Raw genomic sequence first — 18,853 nt, 5'->3', positions numbered from 1 at the left:
AACATTGTAAAACGTTGAAGGTGAGGAAGGTAATACATGTTATAAAGAATACAGATGTGTAAACACGATATAATACAAATTCATTGCATTAAATATGCATACAAGAAAAATTAATCATCCCCAGAAATATTTATATCGTTGAAAGTTATCTAAACAAAACCTCGTATTTGCATATTAAAATCATTACCCGTTTTCATTAATTCTTAAAATTGCTGATAAAAAACTACCAATAGATTTTTGTTTATCCAAAATAATTTGTGTAATGGCAAGTACATATGGTGGGTTTGGGGCTAAGATTTGTCATAATGTGCATAAGTTTTGCATAATTATTTAAATTCTCATCTGGCCAAAAAACTAACTATGAGATATAATAGTTATTTCAACATAAGACGAATTTGCAACGCTTAAGAGTAGTAATGCGTTACAGTCAAAGAAAACCAAAAACAGTTGACAGACTTAAAAAATTCTTTCAACAAAATTTCCTTCTTTATGTCTACAAAATTCAAAATTATTTCATCACTGCACGTTTGTTACCATAGCAATGGCCAAACATCAACATGACATGTTTTGGACTATTTCGGCACTTTTACAAGGCTAAAAATGTAACAACATTCAGTATTCACCAAATAAAGGAAAACTGGAAGTTAAAAGAAATGTTTGTAAATACAGAAACCTTTTAGAAATGCAGTTGTTTAATAAACATTCTGTCCTAATTGTGTTTTTCTTAATTTTTTCTTTTTGGAATTATATCAATATTCACCTTCCTATTAATACTTTATTTATACATTACTGCCATCAATACTAATCCAAACTCTAGCCATGTAAATCTTTCATGTGCGAATATCTCCTTTTATGTGTGGTACCTAGCTCATTTTAAATTTGGTCTATTTAGAAATTTTTTTAACATATTTTTCTGTATAATAGATAGTAACAAGATGAGCAACTGCCTAGCTGAGAGACGTTTTTCTGGTAACAGTTTAAATATTATCAAGTCATGTCTCATTTTATGGCGGATTGTTACCAATTTCTTTTGAATACATTATCAACCCTAATCAGGATTTCCAGTGAAAGATAAATTCCTATATTTCTATGTCTCTTAAGTCTATGAACAATGTAGTAATAAACCCAGTTGTTTATCTTCAAATTGTTGATAGTGTTTCTATGCAGTAAGACTTTAATCTACACGCTATATCACAAATGTGCGTGAAGAAGAACACAATATGAGTTATGCAAATCGTATAAAAATACTTATGTTGTAGACATCATGCAACGACGAAATCATGATAAATATAAACCGTGGAGTGGCTTACGTGATTCGTGTAGTGTACACAATTCATGACTGTGGTACTGTGCGATTAAAGCCAAAATGTACGATGTATCAATGTCAGATGCTCAGGCATTCCATCGGAATAAACAAGATGTTATATAAAAAATTTCATTTGTTTGCACCAAGGTGTCTGCTTTTTTTAGGCATGAAAGTTATAGCACAACATGTGTATAGAAATAACAACTACTTCCAGTGACATCTTTTCGGGAAATCGTTGTAATTGTCTGAGTATATTAAAGTACACAATACTTTATGATAAGATATCTCGCAATCTCTTTATCAACTCCTGCAGCTGCCTAAAATCCCTCTGAAGCATTGGCTCTTCTTCAATCATTTGCAATTCCATGGAATTATTTTCATAGTGTGATACACCTTCATCAACATCTTGAGGTCGAAGGGGTGAGCCGTGCATAACTAGGTAGGCGAGTCTGCCACCCCGTCGCTCCTGAAACAAGACACAAAGCAATTCTCGTTACAGGTGGGTGATAAACACTATTTAAGGATTAAATATGTAAGAGCACATTAATAATTTCGTTGCATTTCATTTACATAAATAAAACGTTTTTGGCAATTAAAACACACGAAAGAACAACCAAGAAGAAGAATTCAGAAAAAATGTCCAAGGACTAGTCCGAAGGTACGGTCTTCTACATTAACGTGCCCAGCACGAGTGGAGCCATGACGAGGTATGTTCAACTTCAGACTTTCTAAGAAGTTTCTAAATTAGGCCTCAATTGGTGTAAAGCATGAAACTCCGTTTATCTTGTAAAAAATGCATCCAGTTGTCATTATTCTGAAAATATGTCATAAAACAAACACAATGTTTACCTTATCTATTATTACGTGCCGCTCATCCAACTTTCCGTGTGCAATATCATGCGCATGTAAGAAGTCTAGGGCAGTTCTCAGGTCCACGTCAATTATGTCAACGTCTTTAAACGTAAACATTGAACACTGTGTTGCAAGGTAATATGAGAGTAAAAAGGCACTGCATTTGTGGCTAAGTACAGGCAGCACGCGGCGGTTTTGAAGCTCGATTTGAATATGGTATAAAATATTTTCTGTAAAACAAAAATCACAAGATTATTAATTTGGACTTATAAGGTATTACTGCCCTATTCGATGGGTGTAAAATGAAAAAAAAACATGTATCAAATGTGTATGTCATGCGTATAATTACATAATATTCTATTTACATGGGAAATATACTTATGATCCTGAAATTTGGAAATATGATGTTTAAAATGTTGCAACGTCAGCAAATGTGGTTTCAGTCATAAATATCAAACTACAGCCATGGAAACTTCTCTCGTGTGTGCTCTTAGCCTCAAGTGTACGATTTTGCTTATGAGGGGTGAAAACATCCCAAACTGTCGTTTTGATATATTGCTAGCCTCTACAGGTCCAATGTTTTAATATTAAGATTAGCACTGCAGGTTTTTAGTTAATCGCCCAAACTGGACAAATGTGGCCCCTGCCATCCTACTCGCCACGTTATTCTATGTTTTGTTTTTATTATTACTGTTTAAACGAACAAAACGGAGATTGATAAAAGATCAAGATATTATGTTTTTAACGATATCTGTTGTTAAAATCAACCAATACTGCGATCAACAAAATAATACTACGTCAAACTCACCCTTGTCATTAGTAGAACATTTGATCATTTCAATCTCGCTGTAATCTCGAGACGGCTCAGTCTTCCACGCATTCACATTCTGTGTCGATGCTGTCGAGACTGGACTTCGGTGTCGTTTTCTCTTCAATTCAAGTGTTGAAATAGTGTACAGATATGGATTAGCTGATGAGTTTACCGGCAAAATAAACACTGCTGCCCATGCATACATCTCATGCGGGATGATAACATTAGTTGATAATGACAATAATCCCATAATGATGATTGGCATCCAACAACAAAAGTCTGTTCCCACAATGATGGCCATTTTCGTCGCCATTTTGATTTCTTCTAAGCTCTCGCGCTTTCTCGTGCATTGTCTTGAGGCTCGTTTAATAGCCATGTACATTAGGAAATAGCAAATAAATATAATTGTAAAAAGCAAAAGGTTTAGGCCGAGAAATACAATGACGGAGTATTCCCATCCTGGAGTTCTTTCGTGAGTTAGAGGCAGAGCAAGGCAAACACTGGACCGTCCATAGAAGCGATCACCAAATACATCCTGCAGAGTGACTGGTAGAAGACTGAGCAAAAAGGCAATCGCCCATACAATTCCAGCCGCCACTCGAGATGATTTGGTGTGCAAACGAAAGCGACTGAAGGGAAAGACTACACCCAAAAACCTATCGGTGGTAATAAGAGTGAGTAGAAACACTGACGATTCACTCGATAAAACTGATAAAAAACCAGCAATTTGACATAGTGTGCTTGCTTGCCAATTTTCGGCATGTATCATGTACACATCGCGAAAATACATATCTGCAGATGCGATTATCAACATATATACACCCATCAAAAAGTCAGCAATCGCAAGATTTAAAATGAGGCATGTTTGTACTTTCTTTGATGGTTCCCTTTCTTGACTTTTGTACCGCCATATAATAACAAACATGTTTCCAATGAACGCACTGAATCCAAGCATCCAGATAGCTACACGAAGAACTCTGTTTCGCAACAGATCTTCACATGACGATAGTTGATCGGTTGGTGCGATGCATTCCGCGTTTTCCGCTAAGCAACAGAAAAGGTATTTATCGGCATATCTGGAAAATTATTAAAAAAACAAACATAAACAATGTTCACGTTTTTGGATTAAAATTCTCTTCAGCAAATAATATGAGTATCTTCAATTAAAAGGACGCTTTTATTGCTTCAATTTAAATTTAATATGCAATTTTTTATGACACTAATCTTAATACTAATTATAGAGAGTTTGTCCGTCTGTCCGCGCGCTATCGCGTGCTCGCAGAGCGAGTACGCGGAGTATCAACGGGCGTGTGCGCGGAGTACCGACGGGCGCAGAGCGAGTATCGGGTATCGCAAAGCATTACAGTGTGCATGTGACTAATTTACAGGTGCATCTCATCGGACCAGAACCAGGTAAGGCCTATAGCCCATTATATTGATCACTATTAAAGACGCAGGCCTATATCATTGTAGTTTAAAAGGTCAGGGCGGGTATATGGGTAACGGGTATTTGGTAATTAGAGATAGGCCTATAATGAGAACCACCCAACCCGAGAACCGCGAAATCTAGTAAATTATACTTACATAATCTGTAGTTGGTCCAGACCTTTGAAAATGTCCATATTGAAGTTCCGAAGTTCTTTATTATCACGGATGTCTCTAATAAATAAAACAAAATAAAGGATACGTTGAATCGAAGTTTCTTAAGTGATACACTTGACTACTGCATATACACTTTGTTAAATATAGCACGTTACACTTTATGAGCAAAAATATTGACTAAACGATTTAAGTCTTGCGGGGCTGTGTTGCAGGAACTCACACAAAACGACCTCAAATGACCTGTTTTTATCCCAGGTTCAATCCTTCGTTTGACATTTAACCTGAACCATCCTCTTCCTGATGGTGAATGATACTTACAGTTCATCTGTAACGTTAAGACCTTCAAAGGCGCCGCTTTCAATGGACCTCATTGGATTATCCATTAACCACCTACAGAAAGTATTTGAAAACATAAATATATATAAAAATGCTGTACTGTTGATGAACCTTACTAGAAATCTAAACTTGTATGCTAAAATGCACAGATTTACACAGCGGAGTCAAGCTATGATGATAAAATACGATTTGATGCATGATTATACAAAACAATACAATACTGAACCTATAAATCAATGCAATTAATACGCCATAACAAGGTACTAAGTAAGTACTTACAATTGCTCCACTGACGATAACCCATTAAATGTATTTGCTTGAAGTTCATTTATCTGTAGTCTTGACAAATCTCTGTAAGAAAGTTTAAAAAAAGATGTAATTCACCTTTCTATTTTTACAAAAGGCTTAGAGCAAATTTGTCCACTTGTTATGTCGGGAACTGAATTCCATTTCTAAAATTGTTAAAATTTTCTAAAATTTAGGGAAGTTAATGACTACGTGTGAATTTGTTGTAGTTTAAATGACAACTAGCACAAACCCTTTCATTTGTACAGAACAATGATGAACCATAATGTACTTTTTATAAAGCTTACAACACTCCAAAGTGGAAAGCCATGTTGCAATAATTAATGGTAAATGGAATTGTATAGGGGTTGATGGCTTCTCCAAAATAAGCCAAAATGTAATAATTTTGTGAACTCACATCAAAAACGCTATATAATTGTAATTTTTTTATTCAAATGACTTACAGCTTAGGGAGTTTCTCAAGATGATGAAATGCTCCAGGTTGTATTGTAGTCAATGGGTTACCGCTAAGGTCACTGAAACACAAACCAAACGATACAGTTAATTATTAAAAACCAAAAGTATTTAGACTAAAAATGTTTAAATTTGTGTAAGTAAAATGTATAATTTGTACTTACAGGTATGCGAGTTGATTAAGACCAAGAAAAGTATCAGCTAAAAGAACTCCAATTTGGTTATTTGCCAAGATTCTGAAAACATACAACATATATTTTATGTACCAGATGTATTACATGGCAATGATTTAAAGGCAATTTTAAAGAAAATAATTAAATTAGTTAACCATTTTAAAATAATCGTTAAAGCTAGATAGATATGAGCAAAAATAAATCAAATAAATCAATAAAGAAATGATAAAAGAAAACTTAAATGATAAAAATATGATTGTTTAGATTACTTAAGACTTACAATTTGTAAAGGTTTCCCTGTTTAAGAAACATTCCTGGGATGAGAATAGTAATACCAAGGTTTGATATATCTCTGTAGAAAAGTAAACAACAGGTTTTCGGTGGGTGACAAAAGCATATGACAAAGTGTTTTTATTAGGTAATAGTAATGAGAAAGCACATGACAAAAACTAAAACTACGTGTCAAGAACTTATGGACAACCGTGTTAAACAAACATAAACAGACTTAAGAAGCCCACTTTATTGAGTGGCGTATAATAAACACCAACTTTGTATAAATAATATTATATATTATAACATGTTCCTGATAGGGTGTCACCTTATGAAGGCACGGTGAAAATAATCCATTCGCTGGCAGAGCAGAATAGATACGATTTCAATAAAATCAGATTTTACATGGAATTTGTGAGTAAAAATTGATATCCTACATAATCTTACCAAATTTGGACCTAATGGATTATCAATCAATCAATCAATCAATCAATCAATCAATCAATCAATTAATCAATCAATTAATCAATCAATCAATCAAATGGCGTATACAGGTTTTATTTTAGCATGTTTAATTTTTGAACCCTATATAACCCTATGGGTCATTTTAGGGGTCGTTTTGAGGGTCATGACTGAAAGGGGAAGCGGGGCTTGAGAGGGTACACATTAGATAAGATATCAACTTCCACCCACAACTGCTTCAACCATTTTATATATGTGATGTGATCTAGCAAAATCAGTCGGAAGTCGGATATGGATTGTGTTGGAAACACTTTAACTGTTTATATCTTTGAAACTAAATTTTCAATTTCAATGTGGTTTTCTGCAAAATGTAGCTTTATACAATTATGTAAAAACTGAACATTGAATATGCCAGATTTCAGACTGATTGCGCTTCATCACACCATATATTTAAGACTTCCCTCTAGACTATTGGAGGTTTGGCGTACGGGAGGAGACGTGTGAATGCAATTCATCAACTGAATCTAAAATCGATACAACCTTGATTTGCTAAGAATTAAACAGGGCATATAGTCATATCACAACACTCTGCTGTATGTTTATAACAGAGTTGACATCCAAGCTGAAACAGACATTAGTTGTAGATTACTGTTTCCTTTACTTTACTTACAATTCTGCAAGAAATGGAAACTCCACTAGATCGATAAATACAATTTGTTTGAGAGTGACATTCTGATTGACAGCTTCTACGCTTCGTCGACGCCGTGTTGGGATTATCAATCCTGTAAGGTTCCTAGAAACATAACAATATGTTACATTTGTTATAAATACTTGAAGACCTGAGCTGAACCCTAAGAAACTATACGTAACTTTAGTGTATACATGTTGAAGGGCCAAGTGGACTTACGGTCTTCTTGCGCTCAGTCCTTCACTTGTTTAATAAACAATACATTTCAAATAACATAACATAACATAACATAACATAACATAACATAACATAACATAACATAACATAACATAACATAACAACAAGTATTTATATGCGCCTTTGCCTAGGGATTCAAGGCGCAAGAGAAAAGAAAACCCAAAAAATGTAAAAAAGAATACAGAGAGCAATGGCAGCAAAAAATTAAGTGAGTTTTGATCAATGACTTAAATGAGTTCAGGCTGATAGCATTCTTGATTGTAGATGATAAGCCATTGCAAAACTTTGGAGCAGTCACAGAAAATGCTCTATCCCCAGCACATTTCCTGGTGCGAGGAATGATAAAATTAACACTCTCACTAGACCTTGTGCTCATAGCATGTATGGAGTTCTTGACCGTACGACAGTTGGAAATGTACGGAGGAGAGATCCCATTCAGGGACTTATACACAAGCGTGAGTGTCTTGAACTTGATTCTCTCATGAACTGTTAGCCAATGAAGATCTCTTAAGTGTTATATCGTTATATAGTTGTGTCACTTGTGTAGAATAGACATTCGTCTGTTTGTTCAAATAATGTTATACATATAGTTTCTTGAGTTACAGAACATTGAAATGAGACAGCACAATTATTAGCTAACAATGTGTGTCGCCCTATGTAGCTCACGTTCCACGCTGGATATAACTCACTGTTAAATCATTAATATCAGGCTCCCTAACTTGTAGATTATTTATGGATCCAATACTTTTCTCTTATTCATCATTATGACTATATATAAAACAATTACCTACGAATGATCAGTGTGATTCGCTACTAAAACTATTAAGCATGCCTTCAACAATAATTTAAAAAACATAACTAAGAAACTTACAGTTTTCTTGAGTCTTTTGGCAGCGACTGGGCGGCAATCCTGTTCCAAACAACACCTTCACAGGTAAAAGAAAATCCAGAGCAAGAGCAACCCTTCGGACATGAAACCTCTGTTTATATGAAATAAAAATTAATCTAAAAACATAGCATAGAAAAATCTATATGGTTACATACCACATTGGAGCACTTTTGTGTATATATAGGTTACATACCACTAATAGGCATGGGTGATACATGGAAATACGACGAGTAACTATTTGTTTGCATGAAAAGACTGTATTAAAATCGCTGAAATTGATCAAGTTATATTGCCAAAAAAGTACTTTTTAGGTTTTGATGTTTCAAAATGGTATATTTTCTCTCATTATATGACATTTTTGTTGTAATAGTACCAAAATTCATACGCACGGCTTCGGTTTTTAGTAAATATTCGCCCTACCATATTGTAACTTTCAGCTTCGAGGGCGCACTGCTATTTTAAGGTGTTTACGGTTCAGTGCGTTAAAACAAGAAAAGTCTCAGATCAACCTATGTTGAGTTTATGACCATTTGGCATCTAAATCATATAGTTTCAACTGATATTAGTGACATTTAACTGTGAGAGTTCTGAATATGAGAAAATTCCACCCGAAATTAGCCATTTTCCCATTGAAACCCGTGTAATACATAATCTACCAAAAAACGTTGACAACGTAAAGAAATCAGCAAGTTTAAAAAACCCACCTCGGCTCACTTTTTGAAACTTGGTCCCATTTGTAAAAGGTATTAATTTAAACTTCATCATATTTATATAAATTTAAAACATTTCCAGAAGTGTAGTAGGCTTGTAATCTTGTTGGAAACGCTGTATTCTGTTGAAATAAAATAAAAACACTGATTTCCTGTTGGTATTCAAAATGGGACCAAGTTTCAAAAAGTGAGCCGAGGTGGGTTTTTTTAAACTTGCTGATTTCTTTACGTTGTCAACGTTTTTTTGGTAGATTTCTTTTCTTTTTATGAATGTAACCAAGTAGCTCCAAGCTTGGAAAGTCATCAGGTTACAAAGTGCTCCATAAAACGAAAAATAGATGTTTGAAGTTGCTGTTCATGATTTATGACAATAAATAATTAAACAAAACTTTATCAGTCGTTTATTTTTAAAACTTGCTCGTCACGCAATCCAAATTTCGCGGTTTGTGGCTCTTCATTTCATTTCATTTCATTTTATCGCGGTTTGTGGTCTTAATTTGTTGGATATCCACATTTCGCGGTTTTTGGTTCTTTGTAGCCCTGCGGGCAATCTAGTTGGATATCCCTATTAAGCGGAGGTTGTCGGCGATCTTTCGCGGTTTGTGATTTTAATTTCCTTATCAAGCCCTCTATCGGCAGTTAATTAGTTTAAGCTTGTTGGATATCCAAATTTCGCGGTTTGTGGTTCTTTATAGCCCTGCGAGGCAATCTAGTTGGATATCCAAATTTAACGGCAGTTGTTGGCGATCTTTCGCGGTTTGTGGTCTTAATTTGTTGGATATCCATATTTCACGGTTTGTGGTTCTTTATAATCGATAAGCCTGCGGGCAATCTTGTTGGATATGCAAATTTCGCGGTTTGTGGTTCTTTGTAGCCCTGCGGGGCAATCTAGTTGGATATCCCTATTAAGCGGCGGTTGTCAGCGATCTTTCGCGGTTTGTGATTTTAATTACCCTTATCAGGCCCTGCCCTCTATCGGGAGCTAATTTATAGTTTAAGCCTGTTGGATATCCATATTTCGTGGTGTGTGATTCTTTGTAGCCCTGCTGGCTATCTAGTTGGATATCCAAATGTCGCGGTTTGTGGTTCTTTATAGCCCTGCGGTGAAATCTAGTTTGATATCAATATTCAGCGGCAGTTGTTGGCGATCTTTCGCGGTTTGTGATTTTAATTTGTGACAATTTATAATATTTATTGCAAATATAATTTCAGATTGAACTGTGAACAGAGCCAATGATAAATGTGTTTTAAATAACGAAGATGTCATGATAGTCAGGCATGGTGAAAGCATCTGGATGGTGAAAGTAGGCCTAGGCCTAGGCCTAGATGAGAATAACAAATCAGACATGTTTGTTTGATGAAAAAAAAAATAATATCATAATAGCAATGGATGTTCGAGATGGTGTTATTCTTGATTTATGACAATACATTGGTTAATAAAACATTAAGAAAAAAAAGTGGTGGGAAGTTTCGAACCTGAGCAAAAATTCATAAATGGATTAGAAGTCCAGGACCTTAACCGCTTCGCCACGGGGACGACCCGTTATAACGACGTGTGAAAGTGGAGTATTTATTAATATGAATGTATGCTGTGGTCCGGAAAGAATAAAAGAATTGCGAAAACTTGATTTTTTGGCGAATGGGATCCAGAATTTGTATGTAGGGTATCCAGGAATATACTAGGGTATATTTGAAAGTGAATCTCAAAAGGTAGTGACAGTGACAGCCATGTATGGCTGTAGCAGTGACGAAAGATTGTGGATATCAGTATGATTAGCTATGATTTTCCACTAATTTTGGCTATGAAATACCGCGTGAAATAAAGCAAGAATGTTTATTTATTATCAAACAATCGGATTGACTGTATGATTGGTGTAACTTTTGAATTAATGAGTTATTAAAATATTACACTTTGGATAGTAAATACGATTTAGCATGGTTTTAGATATATTTTGTACCCAGCGAAAAATATCATAGAACAATAGCGTTTTGTTTCGTGTAAATATAGTCCCGCGGTGCATCTTCTTATTCTTCTTTATCAGTCGTTTTTTTTAAAACTTGCTGGTCATGCTACCGCGTGACTCTAATTAGCGGTTTTTAACCATATGTTGATGAAATCCGGCGACAGGAAAATTTTACATTCATGTACGCACATACGAGGAAGATAAAGAAAACAACAATGCCGGGTTTTAAATGTTTACTTTAATTTTCAATACTAACCGCAGAATAGCTCATCATCGCCTAGTATACAGTCGCGATTTCCATCACATATCTGACTTTGAGTTACACAGTAATTATAGTCATGACATCGATACGCCCCGGGACAGCTGTAGTTACCTACAAAAAAGTAAGAACACGACAGAATATATGCATCGCCTTCGTTATATTAATACAACTTATTATCTACGTTAACCACATAACCTCAAAGACAAGATCCAACGGTTACTAAATTCATATAGAGTACTCCATCTTTTCTCAGTTTGGTCAACAGAGGGCTCCAATCAATTTTTTACGTCTTTTTAGATTCTGCGATATTTTTAATTTCAAATACAAAGTGTTATAACTCCGTTATATTAATACAACTTATTAGCTACGTTATCCTTAAAGACAGGGTCCAACGGTTACTACATTCATATAGAGCACTCCATCTTTTCTCAGTTTGGTCAACAAAGGGCTCCCATCAATTTTTTGTCTCTTTTTTCAGATTCTGCGATATTCTTAATTTCAAATTATAATATTTGCTTGTACATGAACAAGTTAATATAAGTGTTTGTTAATTGTTATAACTCCGTTATATTAATACAACTCATTATCTGCGTTATTCTTAAGGACAGAGACCAACGGTTACTAAATTCATATGGAGCGCTCCATCTTTTCTCAGTTTGGTCAACATAGGGCTCCCATCAATTTTTTGTCTCTTTTTTCAGATTCTGCGATATTCTAAATTTCAAATATTATTTGCTTTTACATGTACAAGTTAATATAAGAGTTAGCTAATTATTCTATGAAACAAGATCACAATTTGAATGAAAAACAAGTGAGAAAGAAATGTTTTACAAAACACCATGGAATATATATTCAAAATTCAATAAAGGGTTCAAACTAGGACCTGAATTGTATATCCTGTTTCGTCTTTGCTGGTTTGCGCATCGCTATTTGCTTGCTTTGACATAAGAAAGCACATGTTTCACTTGTGATGGCATGTGATTTGAACAACAACTAATGCCAATATATTTCTTACCACAACCCACTTCATCTTCTCCTCTTGGACAATCTGTAACATCATCGCATCTTCGCTTCAAAGGGATGCAGTAAGAAGAGGGGCATTTGAAAGTAAATGCTGGACAGTCAAAGAGTTCTGGAAAGAAAGTACTGCAAAGTGTTTTAATAAACCCATCACAAGAAATAAGTCCCCCTCTGAAAATGTCGTCATAACATCGTAAAGTAAAGTGACTTTTGAAAGGGTCAGTTCTTGCCTTCAATTTAGGCTCTTTCAGCCCTAAAGTCATGGAAATCCCACATTTTTACACAACACTTAGTAAACAGACATATAATTATTTCAAAGTTAGTTTTATTGGTACAAAACGAAACCTTACAATGTTATGACGAAATGTTCAGAGGGGGACTCATTTCTTGTGCTGTGTATAATATTTTTTACTTATATTAGTATCTATATCAGATTAAAACTAGAGTTTTGGATCCATGATGTCCAAAATAATGGACTTGGGAGTTTTATTTTTTAAATAACCGGACCTCAGATACCCTTGAAGTAGCAGTTCCCCATCCAGGCTGAGAGTTAACACTGGTAATGAAGGCATATTGCATTATGTCATGTCTATGAAAATAAAAAGTTTGCCTAAATCTAATTTTGTCAATTGGTCCACAAATTTCATTAACAGTAGTCCGTCAATTTGCATGCATCGCAAGCGGTATTTAGGTTGACATATATATTTTATAGTGAAATAAAGGAAAGTAATATTCTAATGTAATGAAGGCTTTGTCATGTTTGTTCAAGTGCAAACACGCAAAAGTACCATATTAAAAGTCGTGCTTTTAATTTTACTCACCACAATAACGTAGGTGTGTCAGATCTCTACAACCAGTCGGAAAGCCATACGGATCGAAGTCATAGAGGCACATATGTTTCTTGTCTGCGCATGCTCCGTTTAAACATTCCAAATCACAATTGGTTGAATTTCGGGAAAGATCTTCAAAGAATTGTAGATATAAATATTATGAAAAATCAAAAAACTTTCATGAGTCATAGTACAATCATAATCAGAATCTTCATCTTAGCTATACGAACCCTTAAGCACTAACTTTGTCAACTATAGCATATTTGTGTATACTGTTAATGGAGAACACGCTACAACTATTCATTGAATTTTAATATTGTAAGATCCGCCTAAATCCAATATCATTTGTATATATACACACCTCTCTTACCAATAACGAACAATTAAAAAGTGATCCAATATATAAATGGGTGACGTCAATTAGTTCTAGTATTCCGTTTTGACTTTATAGTATAGAGCGGTTTTCCGGAGTATTATACCAAAGTGCTTAGTGCATCTTGGATTCAGACCACTTGGATTCAGACATATATGCGAGATACTTGGAACATCCAAACGACGTGTTAAAACATTTGAAGAAGCAAACAGTTTAATACAGCTAATGAAATTTATATTACTATGATCTTGAAGATGGTGCACTACCATCTTTGTATTAAATCTAATCATATGTGAAAGTTGTGATTTTTGAAATCGAGTACAGAATAATTAATATGAGTTCAAACAATGCATCAAATGCAACCAACTCAACAATTGACTTTATTTATCTGCCTGGTGAATGGATTCTACACCAGATTATTTGGCCATGCGTCATTCTATTTGGATTCCTCAGCAACACTTCTTTCATCTGGACATTTGCGCACACTCCTTCTCTGCACACGCCAAGTTACATCTATTTAATCAATCTAGCTTGTTCAGATTTGTTGACGTTATTGAGTTACACCATTTTAATTGCCAATATTTTAAATGGTAATGATGGGACCGCAGCTTTGACGGCGGTGTTTTATACTTTAAGGACCTGGTGCTTCTTATGTTCCATAAATTGTATTTCTCTTGTTTCTGGAGAGCGTTTTTTGGCTATATGTTATCCGTTAAAGCACCGATATCTGAAAGGTTCTCGAAGGACAATAAAATTAATCTGCTTTTCTTGGATCACCAGCTTCCTGGGTGCAAGTAGTCAGATACCATTTTCGCCGGAATCATCATCAAGTGACTCAAATATCATTTACTTGAAGATATTTGCATTTTGCTACCTTACAACATGGCCCTCTCTTTGTGGTTTTGTATTTTACATGTATCGCCGTATCATGTTAACATTGAATGATAGATTGCACAACACGTCGCTGCAAAAAATGTCAAATAATCTAGAAATTCAAAATCGTCAAGTTGCTGTCATGTTAATAGCAAACGGGTCAATTTTCTTTCTATTATGCTCTGTAAAATTGGGAGGGCGCATTTTGAAAACATTACCTTTGTTTGGGTTGAGGACAATTTCACCATATGACACCTATATATTTTTTGCATTTGAGGAATTGGCGATAGGGTTAAATGCCTCTATTAATCCACTCGTGTACACTGTTACAAACTTTCGTTACCGACAAGCTTTTAGGGACGCGTTTTCAATATGCCGACTTCGAAGGCCAAAACATCGAAATACAAGATAGCTTCGGATAGAATGTATCAGAATCAACAACATGGCAAAGGTATAAATCTTGTAATTATTGATCATGCCAAAATAACACCCGATCTTGAGCTATTAAATGACAAGAAGAACCGGGGGCGAACAGATGTTCCCTCTACAAGATTTTAAATGTAACTACCAATGCTTATCAGTGGTCAAGAAGCGCAATACTCGTGGTTTGTTTGAATGCCTGTTCCCTTCATCCCTATGCCTGTCTATGTTTTCTCTTGCGCCTCTGTATGTCTTTCTGTCTCCTCTGTTTCTTTATCCGGTGTCTCTTTGACTTTCTTCTTATCTCTTTTTTATCTGTCTATTTGTCGCTCTACCTCTTTCTTTGCTTTCTTTGTCTCTGTGTTCCCATCTCTCTCTGTCTCTTTCTGTCTATGTCTACCCCTTTGCTTTTCTATCCCCTGAATTGTAAAACCAGTTATATTTGGAGTCAATCTTTTAATACTCACCATCACAGGTAGCTGGTTCATCTTCTCTGGTATTACCCGGACAGTCTTTGATACCATCACAGTAAGCGTACGAGGGTAACCATGTACCATCATAACATTGAAAGCCACCTACAGCTGACTCTGTAAGAAAGCAAAGTGAACATTGGGGAGTGCCTAGTACCTACTATCAACTCAGACAAATACAACTATGTTTTTGTTAACATTAAAATAAGGTAATGAAACTGAAACACTAGAGGTGTAATTCTGAAGTTGAATTGATAATTCTTGAAATAAAATATGTTTAATTGATGGATTTGTAGCTATATTCTATGTATTAGGCTTATTTCATAAATGTTTAAATATCACAAACAAACTCCTTTCTGATAGCTGACCTCGTAGCTAGTGTATGTACTTTAATGTATCAACAATTCACCAATCACCATCATGTATCTAACATGTTAAATTAAAGAATTACGACCAATTGAGGCTGACTACTTTTATCTTCTGTTTTATCTGATATATACAACATAATCTGTAAACTATGATTACTTTTAGAAAATAATATTTATTTTAGAAACATATGCGAATTACCACAATTCAGCTCATCAGATGACTGTCCTGGATAGTCCATACAATCGGGATTCAGATCACATTGTTTGCCTCTATCTATGCATCGGCCATCATTACACATGAACTGCTCATTGGTACAATTTGGATATGCTGTGAAATACAATAGCCATTGTTTTAAATTGTTTAATGTAAGGAGAGAGAGAATAAAGAAGTCTAACACAGCAAAACAATTTTGTCACTATACAATAACGAATGTCTTTTCATTCTCGGCTTAAAGTTCTACGAACATGTGATTTTCCTGGGATTTTGGTTCAACTATGTTATAAGTTGATATATCTTGGAATGATTATACAAGAACAAACTAATGGATTATATTGTAGGAACCAACGTATCATTACTCAATATGGTCAATTTTGATGGTCGGTGCTACCCCCGTGGAAGGTGCTGGGTAATACATTGTATCACTAAAATGAGCGCAAATGATGGCTCTACGATTAGCTGAAGACTTTTGGGCGTAATCACATGCGTTTTTCATGATGAAAATCTTCGGGTCGTTCAACACCCCCCACAGTAGTAGTAGTAAGCTAAATTTCCCTTTCTCCCCACATCACAATGATAAATAATAATCACACACTTTGTTTCACTTTGTTACCTTATTTTGCACACTTGATTGTTTCATAATTGGTACTACATAATTATTTATGACTTAATGCTTACCACAGCGTCTCTCATCACTTTGGTCAATGCAGTCAGGTTTAAAGTTACAATAATTCGATATGGGTATACACTCTCCCGAATCACATAGGAAACTGCCTGCTGGACATCCACTGTCATCAGTGACGGGACCTTAAAATTAAGCCAGAACAAACTGCAAACAGTCAGGACGAAAGTTACATGCAAACTTTCGTGAAAGCTGAGGCAGTATTACTCTTTTTTTTAATCACACGGCTGGGAATCGGAAGGTGTCGCGATGTCCTTCTTTTCCTGATCAGCTATATACCTTTATTTTCTTCCAACACAAAGTCAGGCTTGGTCAAATTTATTCCAATTATGCCCGTAAAGTGGCATTTTCCTTATTATAAATGTATTGTGTAAAAACTGTATAGTTTATAAAAACCACATATGTTTATTTTTTCTCTCGAAATCTAACATATAAGTATATCCTTCAAATGATCTATAATGGTATCTATGTATTATCAATTATAAATAAATTATAAATTATAAATAAATTACAAATAGTTATAAATAATGGTATCCATTAAGATATATCAGTTTATTCGTTTACGATGTCACGTATTTAGACATCAGGGGACAAGAATAAAATAATATCCACATCGACTTTTAAGAGGAAAATGAGATTAGAAAAATGTAACTCACAATTATTTTCGTCGCTGTTGTCATTACAGTTTTGATGATCGTCACACACATAGATCTGTTGTATACATTCACCGGATCCACATGTAAATTGCTTATCGGAGCATGCCTGTGAGACAACTAGAGACAAGCACAAAAACATAATCACAATATACATATATACATATAAAAGATTATGACAGAAGTAGAACGTGGCCATTTCCATATTGAGATATTTAGACTTTTAAAAGTACGTCACGCATTATGTTCTAAATATAGCCTACTTGTTTGTAGATCTTGGACTCAGAAAGTCGCCGAAATTATACTTAACCCAAAATAGCAGGCATACTACTAAGACATGCCTATACCACATTACCTAATTTGTTACCATATTGGCCACATGGACAGGAGTAAAATCACGATACGAACTTGACTTTGTATTTCAATACGACATTCATTATTAAACACAAAACATTACAACAGGATAGCATTGATTCAAATTTACCTTCAGCCTCACTAACACAAACGACGCCGTCAACAGGATCTTGACAAAAGGAAGCCAAAATCACCCACCCTTCGCTGGTATGCACTACCGAGACACACTCTCCCTCGCTGCCTTCATCTATGGCTTTTCGTCGCCGTTTCGGGGCAGTTGTTAGCGCCATCTTAAACAGTAACCGTATATCCGTATGCAACCTCCACACGTGTTTGACGTAGAATAACAATTGCTCAGTGACGTCATTTATTTTAGAGCTACGCATGTGCGAATTTTTGGGACACAGAGCGTATGCTTCACCAGATGTTGACGAGTTTGTCAACATCATATAGGTTACACAGTATTTGTTGTTTAGAATATTCCAACCTTCTTCACATGCTGCGGATGCAACAACATGTACATTTATATTAATACGTTTGTTATGTAAAACTTTCACAACAAGTAAAGGAGCCGTTATAATACGTTTATACATAGCTTCATAATTATTTATCGTATGCATAATAATTGAACACAGAAGACTGATAGTTTATACATTTTCCAATGTCATTCAATATTTGCAACAAAGTACTGTTTATAAATCAAGATACCCAAATTTAAAAGTTGCATGTTACAGCGACCAATGATGATTTACGCAAGCATTGTAGCAGTTAAACCCACTATTATCTTCGCGCTGAATTAAAAGCAAACCAAACCAATTTACTGCAAATTTTAAATTTCGTAGTTTTCTCTTAAAAAAACACCAGCGCGATGCTAATATTGAACGACATTGGACGTATGATGCATTCAAATGCACATAAACCATCGTTCTCTTTATGTAAAATTATTGTGAATACGGTTTTTAGTTCTGAAGCGTAGGCGTATTATAATGGCTGCATTGAAGACTTGTGTGAATAACAAAGATGGAAGTGCTTTTATTTAGACAAGATATATTAAATAATTTGCACTCTTTGTGAATTACAAAATTGCAAATTATCAGAATTATGTAGCTGATTTCTTTTTTCTAACATCGTTGATATAGTATGTATGGCTTTTTGTTAAAAAACATGATATTAACAAATAATTGCTGTAATAGAATCCTTTACCTGAAATATATATAAAGTTTCATAGGAAAGTAGAGGTTAATTGTTATCTTAACTTTTTCATTCATTTCA

General features: G+C 34.9%; 1 protein-coding gene across 1 annotated transcript in view; it reads right to left on the bottom strand.

Annotated features, from left to right (window-relative positions):
• Positions 1-474: 474 nt before the first annotated feature.
• LOC140143974 (uncharacterized) overlaps positions 475-18,853 on the bottom strand; it is a 39,640-nt gene continuing 21,261 nt past the window's right edge. The window contains 19 exon segments of the mRNA XM_072165807.1: positions 475-1,772; positions 2,156-2,388; positions 2,967-4,045; positions 4,554-4,628; positions 4,890-4,961; positions 5,187-5,258; positions 5,657-5,728; positions 5,831-5,902; positions 6,120-6,191; positions 7,242-7,364; positions 8,368-8,476; positions 11,316-11,432; positions 12,337-12,453; positions 13,163-13,303; positions 15,305-15,424; positions 15,875-16,003; positions 16,571-16,699; positions 17,231-17,347; positions 17,712-18,080. Of these exon segments, the coding sequence (XP_072021908.1) occupies positions 1,578-1,772; positions 2,156-2,388; positions 2,967-4,045; positions 4,554-4,628; positions 4,890-4,961; positions 5,187-5,258; positions 5,657-5,728; positions 5,831-5,902; positions 6,120-6,191; positions 7,242-7,364; positions 8,368-8,476; positions 11,316-11,432; positions 12,337-12,453; positions 13,163-13,303; positions 15,305-15,424; positions 15,875-16,003; positions 16,571-16,699; positions 17,231-17,347; positions 17,712-18,080 (3,413 nt within the window). The 3' untranslated portion in view covers positions 475-1,577.

Source organism: Amphiura filiformis, unplaced genomic scaffold, assembly GCF_039555335.1.
Source record: "Amphiura filiformis unplaced genomic scaffold, Afil_fr2py scaffold_35, whole genome shotgun sequence".
Taxonomy (NCBI): Eukaryota; Metazoa; Echinodermata; class Ophiuroidea; order Amphilepidida; family Amphiuridae; genus Amphiura; species Amphiura filiformis.
The sequence above is the reverse complement of the archived record's forward strand: the minus strand, read 5'-3'. Positions and strand labels throughout refer to the sequence as shown.